General features: G+C 35.3%; 1 protein-coding gene across 1 annotated transcript; it reads right to left on the bottom strand.

Annotated features, from left to right (window-relative positions):
* Positions 1-3,508: 3,508 nt before the first annotated feature.
* On the bottom strand, positions 3,509-13,862 carry LOC132163375 (4-hydroxy-3-methylbut-2-en-1-yl diphosphate synthase (ferredoxin), chloroplastic; the record flags this gene model as incomplete). Its single annotated transcript, XM_059573637.1, is given in 19 exon segments — positions 3,509-4,073; positions 4,282-4,386; positions 4,509-4,607; positions 4,702-4,861; positions 4,937-5,014; positions 7,577-7,715; positions 7,852-7,996; positions 8,180-8,242; positions 8,343-8,402; positions 8,563-8,640; positions 8,740-8,814; positions 8,926-9,042; positions 10,656-10,886; positions 10,987-11,106; positions 11,705-11,781; positions 11,855-11,955; positions 12,054-12,160; positions 12,686-12,843; positions 13,358-13,862. Coding segments are annotated over 19 exon segments (2,226 nt in total). The 3' UTR covers positions 3,509-3,971.
* Between the last annotated feature and the right edge of the window lie 688 nt (positions 13,863-14,550).

Below are 14,550 nucleotides of genomic sequence, written 5' to 3' on the forward strand. Positions count from 1 at the left end.
GTCATTTTAAGTCTTAGTATTTACTTATTTTGCTTTATTATGCGTAGCAGTCCATTTTATATTTGCAGACTCTAGCATAAAATTCTGACAAAATTAGTGCATAAGAGTTCGTTGCGTACTATGAACTCTGGCATAGAGTTGAGATAAAAATAATGCGTAACAGTCAATTGTGTGCTATAGACTCTAACATGAATGTGAGATAAAAAATAAAAATAAAAAATAAAAAAAATAGTGCATAAGAATTCATTCTATGTTACAAACTCTAGCATAAATTTGACATAAAAAAATAATACGTAAGAGTTCATTATGTGTTAGAGATTCTAACATGAATTTGAGATGAAAATAATGTGGAAGAGTGCAATGTGTATTGCGAACTCTAGCATGTGTTTAAGATAAAAATCTTACTATTTAATGAATGAGGATATTTATGAGCGCATGTTTTTTTTATTATTATTATTATATGCATCATAAATTTATTGTAGCATCCTCAATCTTGACGATCCTGGCATATCTCTCCTAGAAAGACACATATTATGAAATGTGATACCTTTTGAGTCTCAATAGCCCCCAAGCAATCCCATTTGCGTTAGCTATAATGTGCACTCAAGTATGTACACAACGACATATGATTATATTGTTGGTGTACTTAAAAAATACTTAAATTATTGGAAAGCTGCAAATAAATTATATTGTTTGTGCTAATGTATCGGTAATCCAACATTCTTAATGTAGTTGGATATTGTGATGCCGATTATTTTAGTTGTCCAGGTTGTGTATTTGTAATGGTGGGAATTTTGTGGAAAAGTGTCACATAAACACTTATAGCTTCCTCAACTATGAAGACATGTGTATAGCTTATTATGAAGCTACGCGTCAGGATATATGACTGCAAAATTTCATCTCAGGGCTGGGTATTCTAGATGCCATTGTGATGTCGTTAGAGATATTTTGAGTTAATTCGGCAGAATTTTTCTCTCAAAATACTAGGAGCTCCTTGCAATACAAGCATATTGACATAAAATATTTGTTTGTTAGAAAGAAAATTAGATGAATCTCACGTTTATGTAGTGCATACTCCCATTGAACATATGTTGGTGAACCCACTGGTCAAGGGTTTTGGCTCCTATAGTGTTTCAAGAGCATGCGACTCATATGGGGTAGTTAGAGTCTTTTGTTCTATTAAGTTAGTGGGAGTTATGTGCCTTGTGTATATCGTGAATATTTTTGTGTTGCAATATATATAGTTTTGCATTCATTTGTGTTAACTATGGCATTGATGTTGTGATACGAAACATTGTGTGTGAGTCTCGGTAAGACATTGTGTATTAGTTTCAGTGGACTTCATTTGAAAATATAGTGATCACTATTTGTGTTATTTGTGCTTACACTTGCATTCTATTTTCGTTGGTCACGTGATTGTAAGTACTTGTTATATGTCATGCATCCTATCAGTGTATTCTAACTTGTTACTTGCAAACACATTTTGATCAGGTTGTGTGTTTAGAATGCTTGTTTGTGTTTATCTTGTGTTTAAATGACTTATGCTGTCCAAGTGAGAGATTGTTGTATTTATTCCTTTTGAGTGGACTAGCATAGTCATTTGTTTTGTTTTCGAACCATAATGGGATGGGCCAATTTTTTGGACACATGAGAAAGCCATTTACTCTCACCCTATATATAAGTGAAGTTTGTCCATTAGGCTTCACTAGGATTGAGAGTAATAGTCTCTCTCCACACACAAAACACAGTTTTCTTCTATATGTTTAAGCATCTACAGGAGATTCGTGGACGTAGATATTAAAAGCTTGTCATGAGAATATTGAAGGTATGACATTGTTAAATTTATTTATACATGCTATGGAGAATGAACTGATTTATTATTGATTTATTCTAACACGAAATGCATTATGTAGGGCGCGGTTTTGAACTGTCTGAATAGGTTTCTCGAAGAGTCTCCAAGAAAGAGAAAAGCCAGTTTAAGTGCACTAATAGAAATAGTGCAACCGAGGAATGGAGCAATTGATAAAAGTTTTTAAGGGTTACCGGAAGACGAGTTCAAGAAGTCATTAACATGCATTTTGAGGGGATCTAACGTAGGCAACAACGATGCATCGGCCTGCATGTGCTGGAACTAAAGTTAGCTTGTCAAGCTTATTAGTTTTCTCTGTCGGCCTGAAAACATTAATTTGTTTACGTTTTAGTTAACATTTATGTTGGGTTTAAATTATCTGTGTTGTGGACCCTAAAAACATTAATTTGTTTATGTTTTAGTTAACATTTATGTTGGGTTTAAATTATTTATATGTGCGTTGTAGACCCTGAAAACATTAATTTGCTTATGTTTTAGTTAACATTTCTTTCGGGTTTACATTAATATATGTGTGTTTTTGGGTGGTGATGCTTATTATCTACTTCTGCGGAGGGACCGGAGGAGGAGTCGAGAAGGGTCAAATGCCCCTCTCACCTCCCAAAAATTCTCAATTCATGTAAATAACAGGATGTTTGGTAGACATTTTGATGCTGAGGATGAATTTGTGAGCCACATCTCAAGGAGGTCGATTGATGTACTTGAAGCTAATTATAGGGTGAGTGGTTGAATCTCGCCCACAATTTCCTATACTATGGATTTCGTTGCAATTGTTGCTTACTGTTACTTCAAAATATGCAGGATAATTTGATGAAGATTGCATCGCCAGAGTTGCATTTCAAGGTCCAAGGGGCTTCATCAAGTTTTGTTTCATACAAAGAGGCTAAGGAATGTTGCGGGGGAAAAAGCTACTCAATATTTTGCCCCCTTTGAGTAAATGCGAACCTGATTCAGGGAATAGAGCTTAGGTACAGATCTCTGTGTATTTTCTGTGTTGTTTCTGTTCTATAATTTATTTTATATAAAGAAAATATGCAACTTTTGATGTGATTACTCATTATACTACCTCCATCCTCTCTGGATTCTTTCTAAGAGAAATGCTATAAACAACATTTTGTTTCACCAAAATCCTATCCAGTTATAGCCAAATTATCCTTTTTTCTAAAAATAAAATTTCCCAATTTAAAATTATCCATTTAAAATAGGAGAAATGTTACATTTACTTTGAAGTATTTATCATTTAATGTGGCGTTCAACATCCCCATTGAATTTTGGATGGATTAATATGTATATTTTGCATCAATGGTAACTTTAGTAAGTACTTGGTAGTAAACACTTGAAAGTGCATATAACATTTCTCTTAAAATCTACATGCACTTTCGAGTGTATATTGTCTGATGTGATAGTGAAAATTACCGTTTAATTTTGGATGAATTATCATTAGATTATATTTTTACTATTAAGTCAAATAATGTATATTTCTCAAAACCAAAAACTTAATTACATACTTGAACACAGTTCAAAGAGGAATGCCAATTGATAAACACCCACACCCATCGGCGTTTGCAAGACAAGAAATAGCCTGTGTTCAGGGTAGTAGGAAACCACAAGTTTGATAAAGTTTTGCTAATGTAACCTAACTTCCTTTTAATACCACAACACCAGCCGTGCTTATTCAATTAAAGACAACAGGACAAATAATTAAGGAAATAAAACAACAAAGAAAAGCCAAAAAAGAACCAACTAATTGGTCTTGTGACATCCTCACATAATCCTCCTAATGCTAGCTCATTACTCATTTGATATATGGAAGACAAATCTATGCAGCTTGGTCCGTGTTTGGCACTTATCCAGGAAACTAGATTTTTTTACTAAAATGGGAGTATTACACTGCTGTTTTATATATAAGTTGATGAACATATAATTCGTATAGGCAGCTTACATGTAGTTCGCGGAAAGAGAATTCCATATTGTGCTGCTGTTTATCCTGTATTGACGTTGGCTTTTGGGGGAAGGGACTTGTGCAACAGGATTGAGACAGAGATCTATCTTCGACAGTCTTTTAATTTCAATCCGCCAACCAGAACTGCTCATGCTAGTGCTCTTACTCTTCTGCAGGAGGGTCAACCCAGCGGCCATGATCTTTTATAAGCTGGATCAGGGCATCAGTTGCATGCTCCATTGCAATTCCACGCTTCACCACCGTCTGAAATGCAATCCAACGTTTGTCAAGTTCACCCATTTGTTGGGATTGTGAATCAGAATATCATGAATACAACAAACTATTCCAAAATATGTTTGCAGGTCATATGATAGGTTGCAATTGAGAGTGGTGTGTACCCTAGCTCAATTTTTCTATAGGATGCAAATTTTCTTAAAAAATATTTCAGTTGAATACACGAAAGATTTCATACCTTCCCAACATAAAGGTCAATCTTTCCAGGAGTACCACCAACATATCCAAAATCTGCATCAGCCATCTCCCCCGGTCCATTTACAATGCAACCCATGATTGCAATCTGGCACAGGAAAGAAAGAAAAGAATTTACACCAATGAAAAGAAGTTACATTATACTTCTTGATCACTCAATGCTGGTATTCAACATCTTCTGATGACGGTGCAAAAGTATTAAGTAATTACTGAAACACCAGGCAAGTGTGATGTCTTTTCTCGTATTTCTGCACTTATTTCTTGAAGGTCAAACAAGGTTCTGCCACAGGATGGGCATGAGACGTACTCCTGCAACAATGTTTGGGCATATGATGAAATTGTAAGATATTGTCATTTATTGACCAGAAGTTAAATCCTTTTCTTTCCGACATAGAAAAAGTACCGTCTTTGTATTCCGCATTCTGCAACCTTGTAGCAAATTGAAAGATGTATTCCGGAGGAAATCAAAATCCTTATCTGGGGCTTCTAATAGGACACCATCTCCAAGTCCATCAACAAGAAGGGCTCCAGCATAGGTACCAGCACTAATGACTAAGTCATCCCTGCAAGAAGAAGAAAAGTAAAATAATCAGAAATTACTCATACCCTGCATCTGCCCCAACAAGTGGATTAATTACCTGTGAATCCCATTTGGAAACTGAATATGGTGAATTACAGGTAAGTTCAGAGAATTCTCTGCTTGGTACTCAAATAGCCTGCAACCAATAGTTAAGTTATCATGACAGAAAAGATTTGTACAAAGTTGAGGAGAATCTTGTTAAAAACTGGCAATTAAGTATCCAGTTATATAAAGCAAGACAACTTCTTTAAATATAGTCAAACAGCCACCTAAGGAAAATGCTTCATTGGGACACAGAATAGACATGAGTTGCAAGATATGTTAGAACTTCCTTTCTTTGAAAGAAAAAATGTCTAGAATGTCACTGGAGCCAAACAAATAGGCAGCAGAGAAGGTCTCAATGAAGTTTAGATGAGACTTTGAAGAATGGTTCTATTCTAAAACTAAGGTACTAAAATTTATGGGTCCATGTTTGAGGGAAAACCTCTTGCAATTGGCAAATATATATTTTAACTTGGGGGAAAATACACCTAGCCTCCCTAAAGTATCACCACTTTGGCACTTGTACCTCTAAAGTTTAAAAAATTGACACTCGGACCCCACACGCTACCACTTCATTACACTTAACACCCACTGTTAACATTTTCTGTCAAATTAGACGGAAATTGTATCATGTGCCTTGCATGTGACTTGTTTTGGATATAAACTATCTAAAATGCCCTGATTTTTTTAAAGCTGGTTTATTTGAATTATTTTGAATCGCTTCTTATATAACTCCACGTGGACCCTCTTTTCAAACCACGTGGATGTTTAGGCGTCAAACAAACACTGCATCTTAAAAAACAACAAACACTGCAAGTTAGGAAACAGTGCAGGAATGCAAAGGAGAGCGGTGGCGATTTTTGTTAATCAAGAAACACTGCTTTTGAAATGAAACTATAGAGATATGATTCAGTTGAGGTGTTAAATATCTTATCTTATCTTACCTTCTGTTATTTTAGATATCAGGTCAGAAACTATTTAAAGGGATGGACTCTCTCAAACAGGATTGAACACAAGAATTCTGCTTTTGGTTTGAAAAGTGAGATATCATTTTTGTAGTTCAAAAAACAATCATCTGTTTAGATCCAGCATAACACAACTGTATAACATGTTTCGTTTCAGCCTATAAAGTTTAATATTACCAAAACTTCAATCTCCAAAGCTTCATGATGAGGAATTAAACACTGTTTTAGAGATATGAGAAAAGTGTTAACTTCAAAGATTGTAAGTTTGAAACATGCACTTATCAAAACAAAAGTTTGAAACACTCAGAACATTCAGAAATCATCTGAATGGACATGTCTAGCAAAGATTCCAAGGTAAAAAAATGATATTTTATGTGACACTTTAGATCAGAGTGAAACTCAGTGCTAGCGAAACGCAAGGAATGAAAAAACAGAGTGACATAGCTTAGCAATGAATTTTCTTGAGGTGAGAGTATACCACATAACAATTCAACAAAACAATACCCATCCCACAATAACTCCTATTCCACTAAATATTTACGATGGCAATTACCCACAAATAACCCACGTTGCCCATAACTTCTTTATGTTGAACACTCATCTTCCTGTGTAACCATCTCCTCATGCCAAATCCCTTTTCATGCATGATGCTTCGTTACTCCACGTACTTTGGGTTGAGTTTCAGTGTGCATCATGGCCTATCATTCTGTCTCTATTTTGGCGGACTCAGTCCTTTTTCAGCCATGTTTGACTAGTTCTGATGGTTTTATCGTCTAGTTTCTTCAATTTCGGCCGGTACCTATTGCTCTTTGGTGGGTTTTGTTTAAATTCAACCTTGGTTTTTGGCTGGGTCAAAGGTATTTTGACAAGTTTCAATTACCTTCAATTTTTAAAGGTTGAATCAGTTGCAAAACCGAGCAAAGCCTAAAGTCAAAAGTGGGACTTAAATTCTAACGACAACCCAATTGCTGATTGGGAGTTTGATGGAATGAATTGAGTCATGCACCTTCATCACAAGGTTGAAAGTCAATTTCAGGACATAATTTGTGGTTAAAATGTAATTTCCCAACTGTTGTTAGGGACAATTATGTCTGTTTGTAGATTATTATGGGTATTTTGGACTTTTAGTTGAATTCATAAACATGTCATGCTGACACGCAATCTTACTGATGAGAAGGCAATTTCAACAAAGCAACCCCAGAAAAGGTGTATCTTGGGTGGTTTATGTTTAAGAAAGTCATGTGCGGCACATGAGATATAATTTCTGTCCAAACAGATGGAAAAAACTAAAAGAGGCTCTAAAGTTTCACGGTTTGATAGTTTGTGGAGTGCAAGTGTCACTTTTTAAACTGTAGAGGCACAAATGCCAAAGTTGTGATACATGGAGGGGGGAGGGGGGAAGAGGGGGTAATGTGTATTTTCCTCTTTAATTTATATATCATATGAACCATCATTTCAGCACCAAGGGAAATACAAGCAAGTCCCTGGAGAGACAAGGGTCATCTGGACCTAGAAAGCTAAAAGGGGATGTTCGATGTGAACTTGGTATTTCCCAGCCACCCATATTAGTGCTTTTCAATAATTAGTAAATAAATTAAATGATTGACCTTTAACAACTTGCAATAACCTTGTTGCCATATTTTGTCATATGACTTATTTGAGAATTTAGAAGTAACCTTATTAGTTATTACCTCCTTGCTGCATGCACTCTGCTGATTTTATCTTCAGTCAAGGGTAGTTCATGAAGAAGCATTGTAGCATCAATGTCTTTGAGGATTTCCAGCTCTTCATAGGGCTCATCACCACGTACAGACACAACCAAACGTGTGCCTGAGAGGTAATCAATGGATATGAATTGAGATATAAAATTCAAGGATATAATAGAATATGCTCAACTCTGGGAGAAATAAAAGGATAAGGATGTGTTCGCTCAAGAACTCAGTGCTAGTAAAATGCTAAGCAATACCTTCTTGCAAAAGCTTGTAAGCACCGGTTGATAACTCCTTCAGGTTTACCAAAACCATGGCATTGGGCAATGGCTTTGTTAGCTGCTCTGACAATGGAGCTATAACCCCCATGCTTATATCTATCAACCTTTTGAGAGTTAGCCGCTGTTCATGATACAATGAATAATATTAAGTCTTTCGGATTTTTTAACTATGGTGTAAGAATATAGCAATCCAGAACTGATAAATTGTGCATGCTTGTGGGCTGTAAGAGAGAGAGAGAGAGAGAGAAAAGACATGAAATTATTTTTCTAAAGTAATGAAGCCAAAGGGAAGTAGGTTTCTTACAGCATCATCATCATCTACTGCTGGAAGTTCTCTCAATAAGATTGAGTCCACTGTAGCCAGATCCTAAATCAACAGCATTGTGCGCCAAAATTGTAATGTAAATCCCACAAAACATAATGGTGAAAATAACTTTTTTATGAAACTACAGAGAGTGAAGATAGACCTTAAATGGCATGCCAACAACAAGTTTTGTTGCAAGTGACTTGTAAAGGAGCTCTGGCATCTGTACTTCCAAAAAGAAAAGAAATGAAAAAAATAAAATAAAATATTCATACTGTTCCTAAATAAACCCCCTCCCCCTCTCTTTCTTCTTGGGAAAGATTGAGAGGAAAAGAATACATAAGTAAAAAATGGGAAAAAGGGAACTGCAGTCCAAGAGGTACCTTCAACTGATCCAGGGAAACTGACATAAGAACAGAACCATCACGGTGCAGGACGCCTCTATAATCCACCTCCTCACCCTGCACTTAAATTAAATATTTACCCTGTTTGAAAAGTCCAAATAGAGCAATAAGAATGCACAACTCTATTACCAATTTCCAAAAATCTAAATAACAGACCTCTTTTTGCATTGGCAATTGACCAGATCGGCGCTGAAAATCAAAATAATGTCTGTTCTTTTCTTCAAATGGTGCCTGATGAAAATGGTGCCATCAAAAAGCAAGTTCATAAGACCATCTAAATGTCAGTATTGAAGTTATTAAGCATGTTACTTTGATCGTCGAGAAGATATTATAGAATCTTACCACCCCTTGCTGAAGTTCAGCTGCTCTCATACCAAGATAGGCCAATCTTCTGCAGGGATCTATCTCCTCCTCTGGAGGTTCTGTAAGAGAAACTCTGATTGTATCACCTAGACCATCCTGCAAAGTCAAGAGTGTTTCTGAGTATCCCACTATGGTAATCATAGTGCTTTGAATAGTTAGATAACATTTGGTATGCTTAAAAAAAAAAAGCACAAATAGATATAGGTATTACATGGAATTAGTATTACTACAAATAACATAGTTTATTCCTATTCATTTGTTTAGTTATAGTATTTTTTGTATTAGACAACAAATTTATGATACCATGTAGTATGATATACAATAAAATCTTACATAAGAATAGATAATATTATAGAATTCACAAAAATTTTAAAATCTTGAATAATAAAGTTCTTTTTAATATTGTACACCTTTCTTTACCTATCAAAAAAAATATTATAGAATTTATATAGTTATATTTATATTTTAATCTCATTTCAATTTCAATGTTTTATTTCTATTCATAATTTAGTTATATATTTATACATAATTTATAATAAATTTACTCTACAATACCAAGTACTACAGGGTATCAAGACTAACTATTAATTCTTAGATAAGGAATGCCTATTCCTCAAATCAAAGGAGTCACTCGTTCAAATAGTCATTCTAGAAGAATAAGCACAAGAAGATGTTTCTAAGATATAATATTCACTACTAAACTAAAAGATTTTAGAAGTGCCATAACACATGTAGATGCATCAACAAATTCAAATTTAAGTTGTTTTTAGATGAAGAATTTTTTTAAAAAAAAAATCATTGGAAGTTTGAAAATGAAATAATTTCAAATCAATCGGATTGAAATTCTCATCAATTTAATAGTTGCAATCATTTGGACGAGCATATCCAGTTATTGTGGTATCAACAGTGACGATGATTATAACTTTGTGAAGGTGATGGTGGCAATAACAGCGGTGGTGGCAATATGAAGACACTGATCATTATAGGGAGAGAGGGCCGGTCATAGTGGCAATGGTGGTGATGAAGAAGATAGCAATGACATATGATGGTGGCGGCAACAACAATGGGTGGAGGTAGTGTAAAAGCAATGGTCATATAGATTGTGAAGGTGATGGCAACAACAATGGTGGTCGTGACATTGAAAGCAATGGTTATTGTATAAAGATGATGGTGGTGGTGGTGGCCGTGCTAGTAGCGGTTGTGGTAATGAAAGTAGGAACAGAAACAACAATGGTGGCGGTGGTGTGAAAGTAATGATGATAGTATGAAGATGTTGATGGCAAATCAATTTTTGCAATTGAGATTTGTAGAACAAAAAATATACTTGAATTTTGGATTTGAATGCTTGAAACTCCAAAAAAAAAATCCACATTTTTGAAATAACTCTCTAATGAATCCAAACAAACAAAAAAAATCAACATTTGAAATTCACAAATCCCAACTTTTAAGTGAAATTCCACCGTAAAACCCCTCATCCAAACAAAGGATAAAGGAATGGTTCCCAACTAACAATAAATCCATAATCACATGAATTCGCTTTTCAAAATTATCTACAACATTATGAAGGCTGTTTGAAGAACATATTACCAATTCGTAAATTAGATACGGAATGCATTCTTGACAGCAGATGAAGTCATCACAACATACTGCTATTATAAAAATTCTGGAATGATCATCCATTTCATTTACTACACAGTTAAAAACCATACCTGAAGAAGGGTCCCAATGCCAATTGCAGATTTCATCCGACCATCCTCACCTTCTCCAGCTTCAGTGACTCCCAAGTGTAATGGATAATCCCATCCGTGAACATACATTTCAGCTACAAGCAGACGGTATGCCTGGACCATGACAACTGGGTTGCTTGCTTTCATTGAGAAAATTAAATTATGGAAGTCCAACTTCCGGCATATCCTTGCAAACTCAAATGCAGATTCAACCTGTTCAGGCATAGTGATCAGTATGACATTGCAGAGCTTGGAGGTAGAAGAAAACAAGCACAAAAAGTTGTCCCGCAGAACCATAGAAATAACTGTTCACCATTCCCCTTGGAGAATCCCCGTAGTAGCTCATTATACGATCTGAAAGACTTCCATGGTTGGTCCCAATACGCATTGCTCTTCCATACTTCTTACATTTTTCAACCAATGGAGTAAAAACCTGGTATGGTTAAAATCGAAAAGAAAAAAGTTTCAGACACTTGAATAGTTGATTGACTACTGTCATGTTTATGAATGACAGGTTTACTTTTGGACAAGAGAAACATTCTACAAACATGCAGTTAAAAATAGATAGAAGCAGTGGTAGAAGAACAAAGCTTTGATCTTTAAGTGAGCATCTGACCCACTGGCATGAAAAAGTTTTCTTGAAAAGAACTTTACCTACTTCTACACTTTGCTGGTTCTGGACTTAAAATAAATGGGGAATTAGAGTATCATCGGCTTAAAATCAATGAGATATTAAAAAATTGCCGGGCTATTACACAGTAAAATTTGACATACTGTGCAGACGACCATCAAGGTTGTAATATATCTAGCGTTCCTGACTTTTAGAGGAAGATAATGGAAGAATCTTATAAACAGAGGCATAGCATTTCTGATTTCCCCCCTTTCCTGTTCACTTTACTCCAACATACTAACTACCTATTACATGAACTTGTTTTTGAAGCATATTTGGCATGAAGCGGTGACATAGCAATCCATTCTGTGACTAAAAACAATTTAGGAGTGCCCATATATTGAAAGATGAGTAGTTTGACCTGCTCAATATGCTCTAGTTCTTTTTGATAGTCCTCTTCTGTGTACTCTAGCTTCTCAAACTGAGCCCGCCTATCAGCTGCACCAAACTTGTTATATCCAGAACGATTTTCCTCAAACATCTAAAAATAGAAAAACAGCAAAGAGCATACCAAAATTTCCGGGGTTGACACGAATCTTGTCAAAGCATTCTGCAACACGCAGTGCAACAGAGGGAGCAAAATGAATATCTGCCACCAGAGGTATGTTGTAACTGCATATATAGGGAGTTAGTGACTAGTTAATCCTTATTTATACATGAATTTATGCTTCAATTGATGCTCAGTATTGTGAACAATAATTCAGACCTACTTTTTCTGCACAAGAGTGTTCTTGATTTCAAAACATGCATCTGCTTCTTTCTTCCCTTGGACAGTTATTCGAACAATATCTGCTCCTTTGTCTGCAATTCTCATTACCTACTGACAGATTGGCAGTTAGTTTAATGAAATTTTCCCCAGAAAATGCACAAGAGTGGGATAGAAGATATGCTTGTCCTATCAAAGAATAAGATCAGAAATCTTCTATCACTTCAACCTATTTGACTTCTATTTAGTTTGTTTAAATTATGATAGTAAACAAAAAAGTTAATGGGAAGAAAGAACAGTATGTAGTGTCCTGCAAACTCTGAGATTTTTAAAACTCAATCCTAAGAACGAAAGAAGCTTTGGGTGATGTTGATTCAGACGCATCATGCAGTTCCAGCAGTGAAACCTAAAATGTGGGTGGTCTGCTTAATCACTTGAATGGTAGTACGGGCCAGTGATGGATGCTTCTAGCTCTAATAAATGTACATTTGAAAATCTAAATAATTGGCACCCAGTTACCAACACAGAAAAGAAGATCATATGCCTCCACCTATAATAACTTTGCTGTCTTCGATAGAAAAACATAGCACTTTTACATGCAGAAGACTTGCTCAAGCAGAAGGAAAGTAAAAGAACCTGTTCAACTGTTGCAGCAACATCCTTAGTGTCAGTTGTGGTCATTGTTTGAATCCTTATGGGATGCTCGCTACCAAGAGCCACATTTCCAACCATCACAGTCCGTGTATTCCTCCTGACAGTTTTGTATAATGATTCACAATATTTTTGCCTAGGAACTACATCCAAAATAATTACCCATCCATCAGGAAAAAACACAAAAACCCATAAGATAGAAAAGATGTACATATCAATTAGATGTTCACCACCTTAATCTAATTTAGTTGATACCAATAGAAAACAGAAAACAAAAAAGTAACCAAAAATTTGAACCCCACTGAATTGAGGTAAACATAATTAGCTTTTGTGCAACCATTTGCCTCAGTTGAGGCAAGACTTCCATTTTATAGAAACCAAAAACACCTTCTGCTGCTACCCTCATTTTTTTGTTGACAGGTATCCGGTAAGTGGAATCATTTCCAGAAGCTACAATTCATCACATGCTCATTTAATTACTTGTAACTACATAAAACAATAATTCACCCAAAATAGCAGAAGTCTCAAACTGAAAATTTGTAGTTGCATTATTTGCTCAGATATTGAAAGGAACAGGAAGACAAGACATTGAAAAAAAACATAACAGAGAGTATCATAGACTTTTACACACACAACAAATGCACTAAGAAACTATACCTAATAGAGGGCTCCCCTCCGATGCAGGCTGAAGTTCAGCAATATCTGTGCCGGGATTTGAATTCCGTATCACCGAGACCTTTCTTCTACCAGCCTTAACCCTTCTCATATCAGAAATTCTCACAAAACCCATACTTCTCGTGAACCCCAAGCTTGGGTGGTCCCTGCTCTTCAGACCCGTAAACGAAGCCGGTACAGCCCCGGTAGCCATTTCTACCAACACAAAACCACACCTTCAGTGTCTCAAGAAGCAATTCAACATCAAAAGTAGTAAAGGAAAATCTGAAATTACACACCCCGTTGGGTTGCCGAGAAATCGGGCAAAACATAAGGAAACAAACAAAGACTTGTAGAATTCATAATCATTTTCACTGTTGGCTGACAATAATCATCTTCCTTACTCTTTTCCTAAACTTTCTCAGCAACCAAACAGTAACAATTTTTCCACTCAAAGAAAAACAGTAAATATTCACACAAGCATGTAAAAACAACACGATTTTTACCTCTATCGATCACTCTAGAGTCTAGAATACAATCAGAACACTCTAATTGAAACGAAAGAAAGAAAAAAAAAAAAAAAAATTGCTTTTTCGAAGCGATTTCAGAAAAACCAAAATTCAGCTCAATAGGCGGAGCTTGAGCTTGAGCTTTTTTGTGGTTTTGGATTACCTTGAGCTTAATGTATATATATTCAGCTTGAAGAGGCTCTGAGAGAGAGAGTTGTAATTGAGAGTGAATGGGAAGGATCTGGAGGACAAACTGGTGGTGGGAGGAGTTTCAAAGGCCTCTGCTTTTGACGATTTTCAGAAAAAAAAATTTGGTGAATTTGTATTATAAAATTTGGTGAAAGGAACTTTTAAAGTTTAGTGGAGGGAGGAAGAAGACAAAAACGTTTTTCTTAAGCACATTATTGATTATTATCCGTGCCCATTCAAGATTTTTGGAATATTCCGTTGTGTCCATAGATTTTTTTTTTTTTTTTTTTATTATTATTATTATGTTTTTTACAACTAATTAATATATAGGAAAAAAAAAATACAAAATTAATCCACGTGATTTACTTGATTTACAATTAGCTTTCTATATTATCAAAATAAATTAAGAGATTTTGTAAGTATGCCAAAAAAATAATTTAATCTCTACGGTTCGTCAACTAATATAACAAATTTTATTAGTTTGACTCTTACTTAAAT

Source organism: Corylus avellana, chromosome ca10 (assembly GCF_901000735.1).
Source record: "Corylus avellana chromosome ca10, CavTom2PMs-1.0".
In the NCBI taxonomy this organism is placed as follows: Eukaryota; Viridiplantae; Streptophyta; class Magnoliopsida; order Fagales; family Betulaceae; genus Corylus; species Corylus avellana.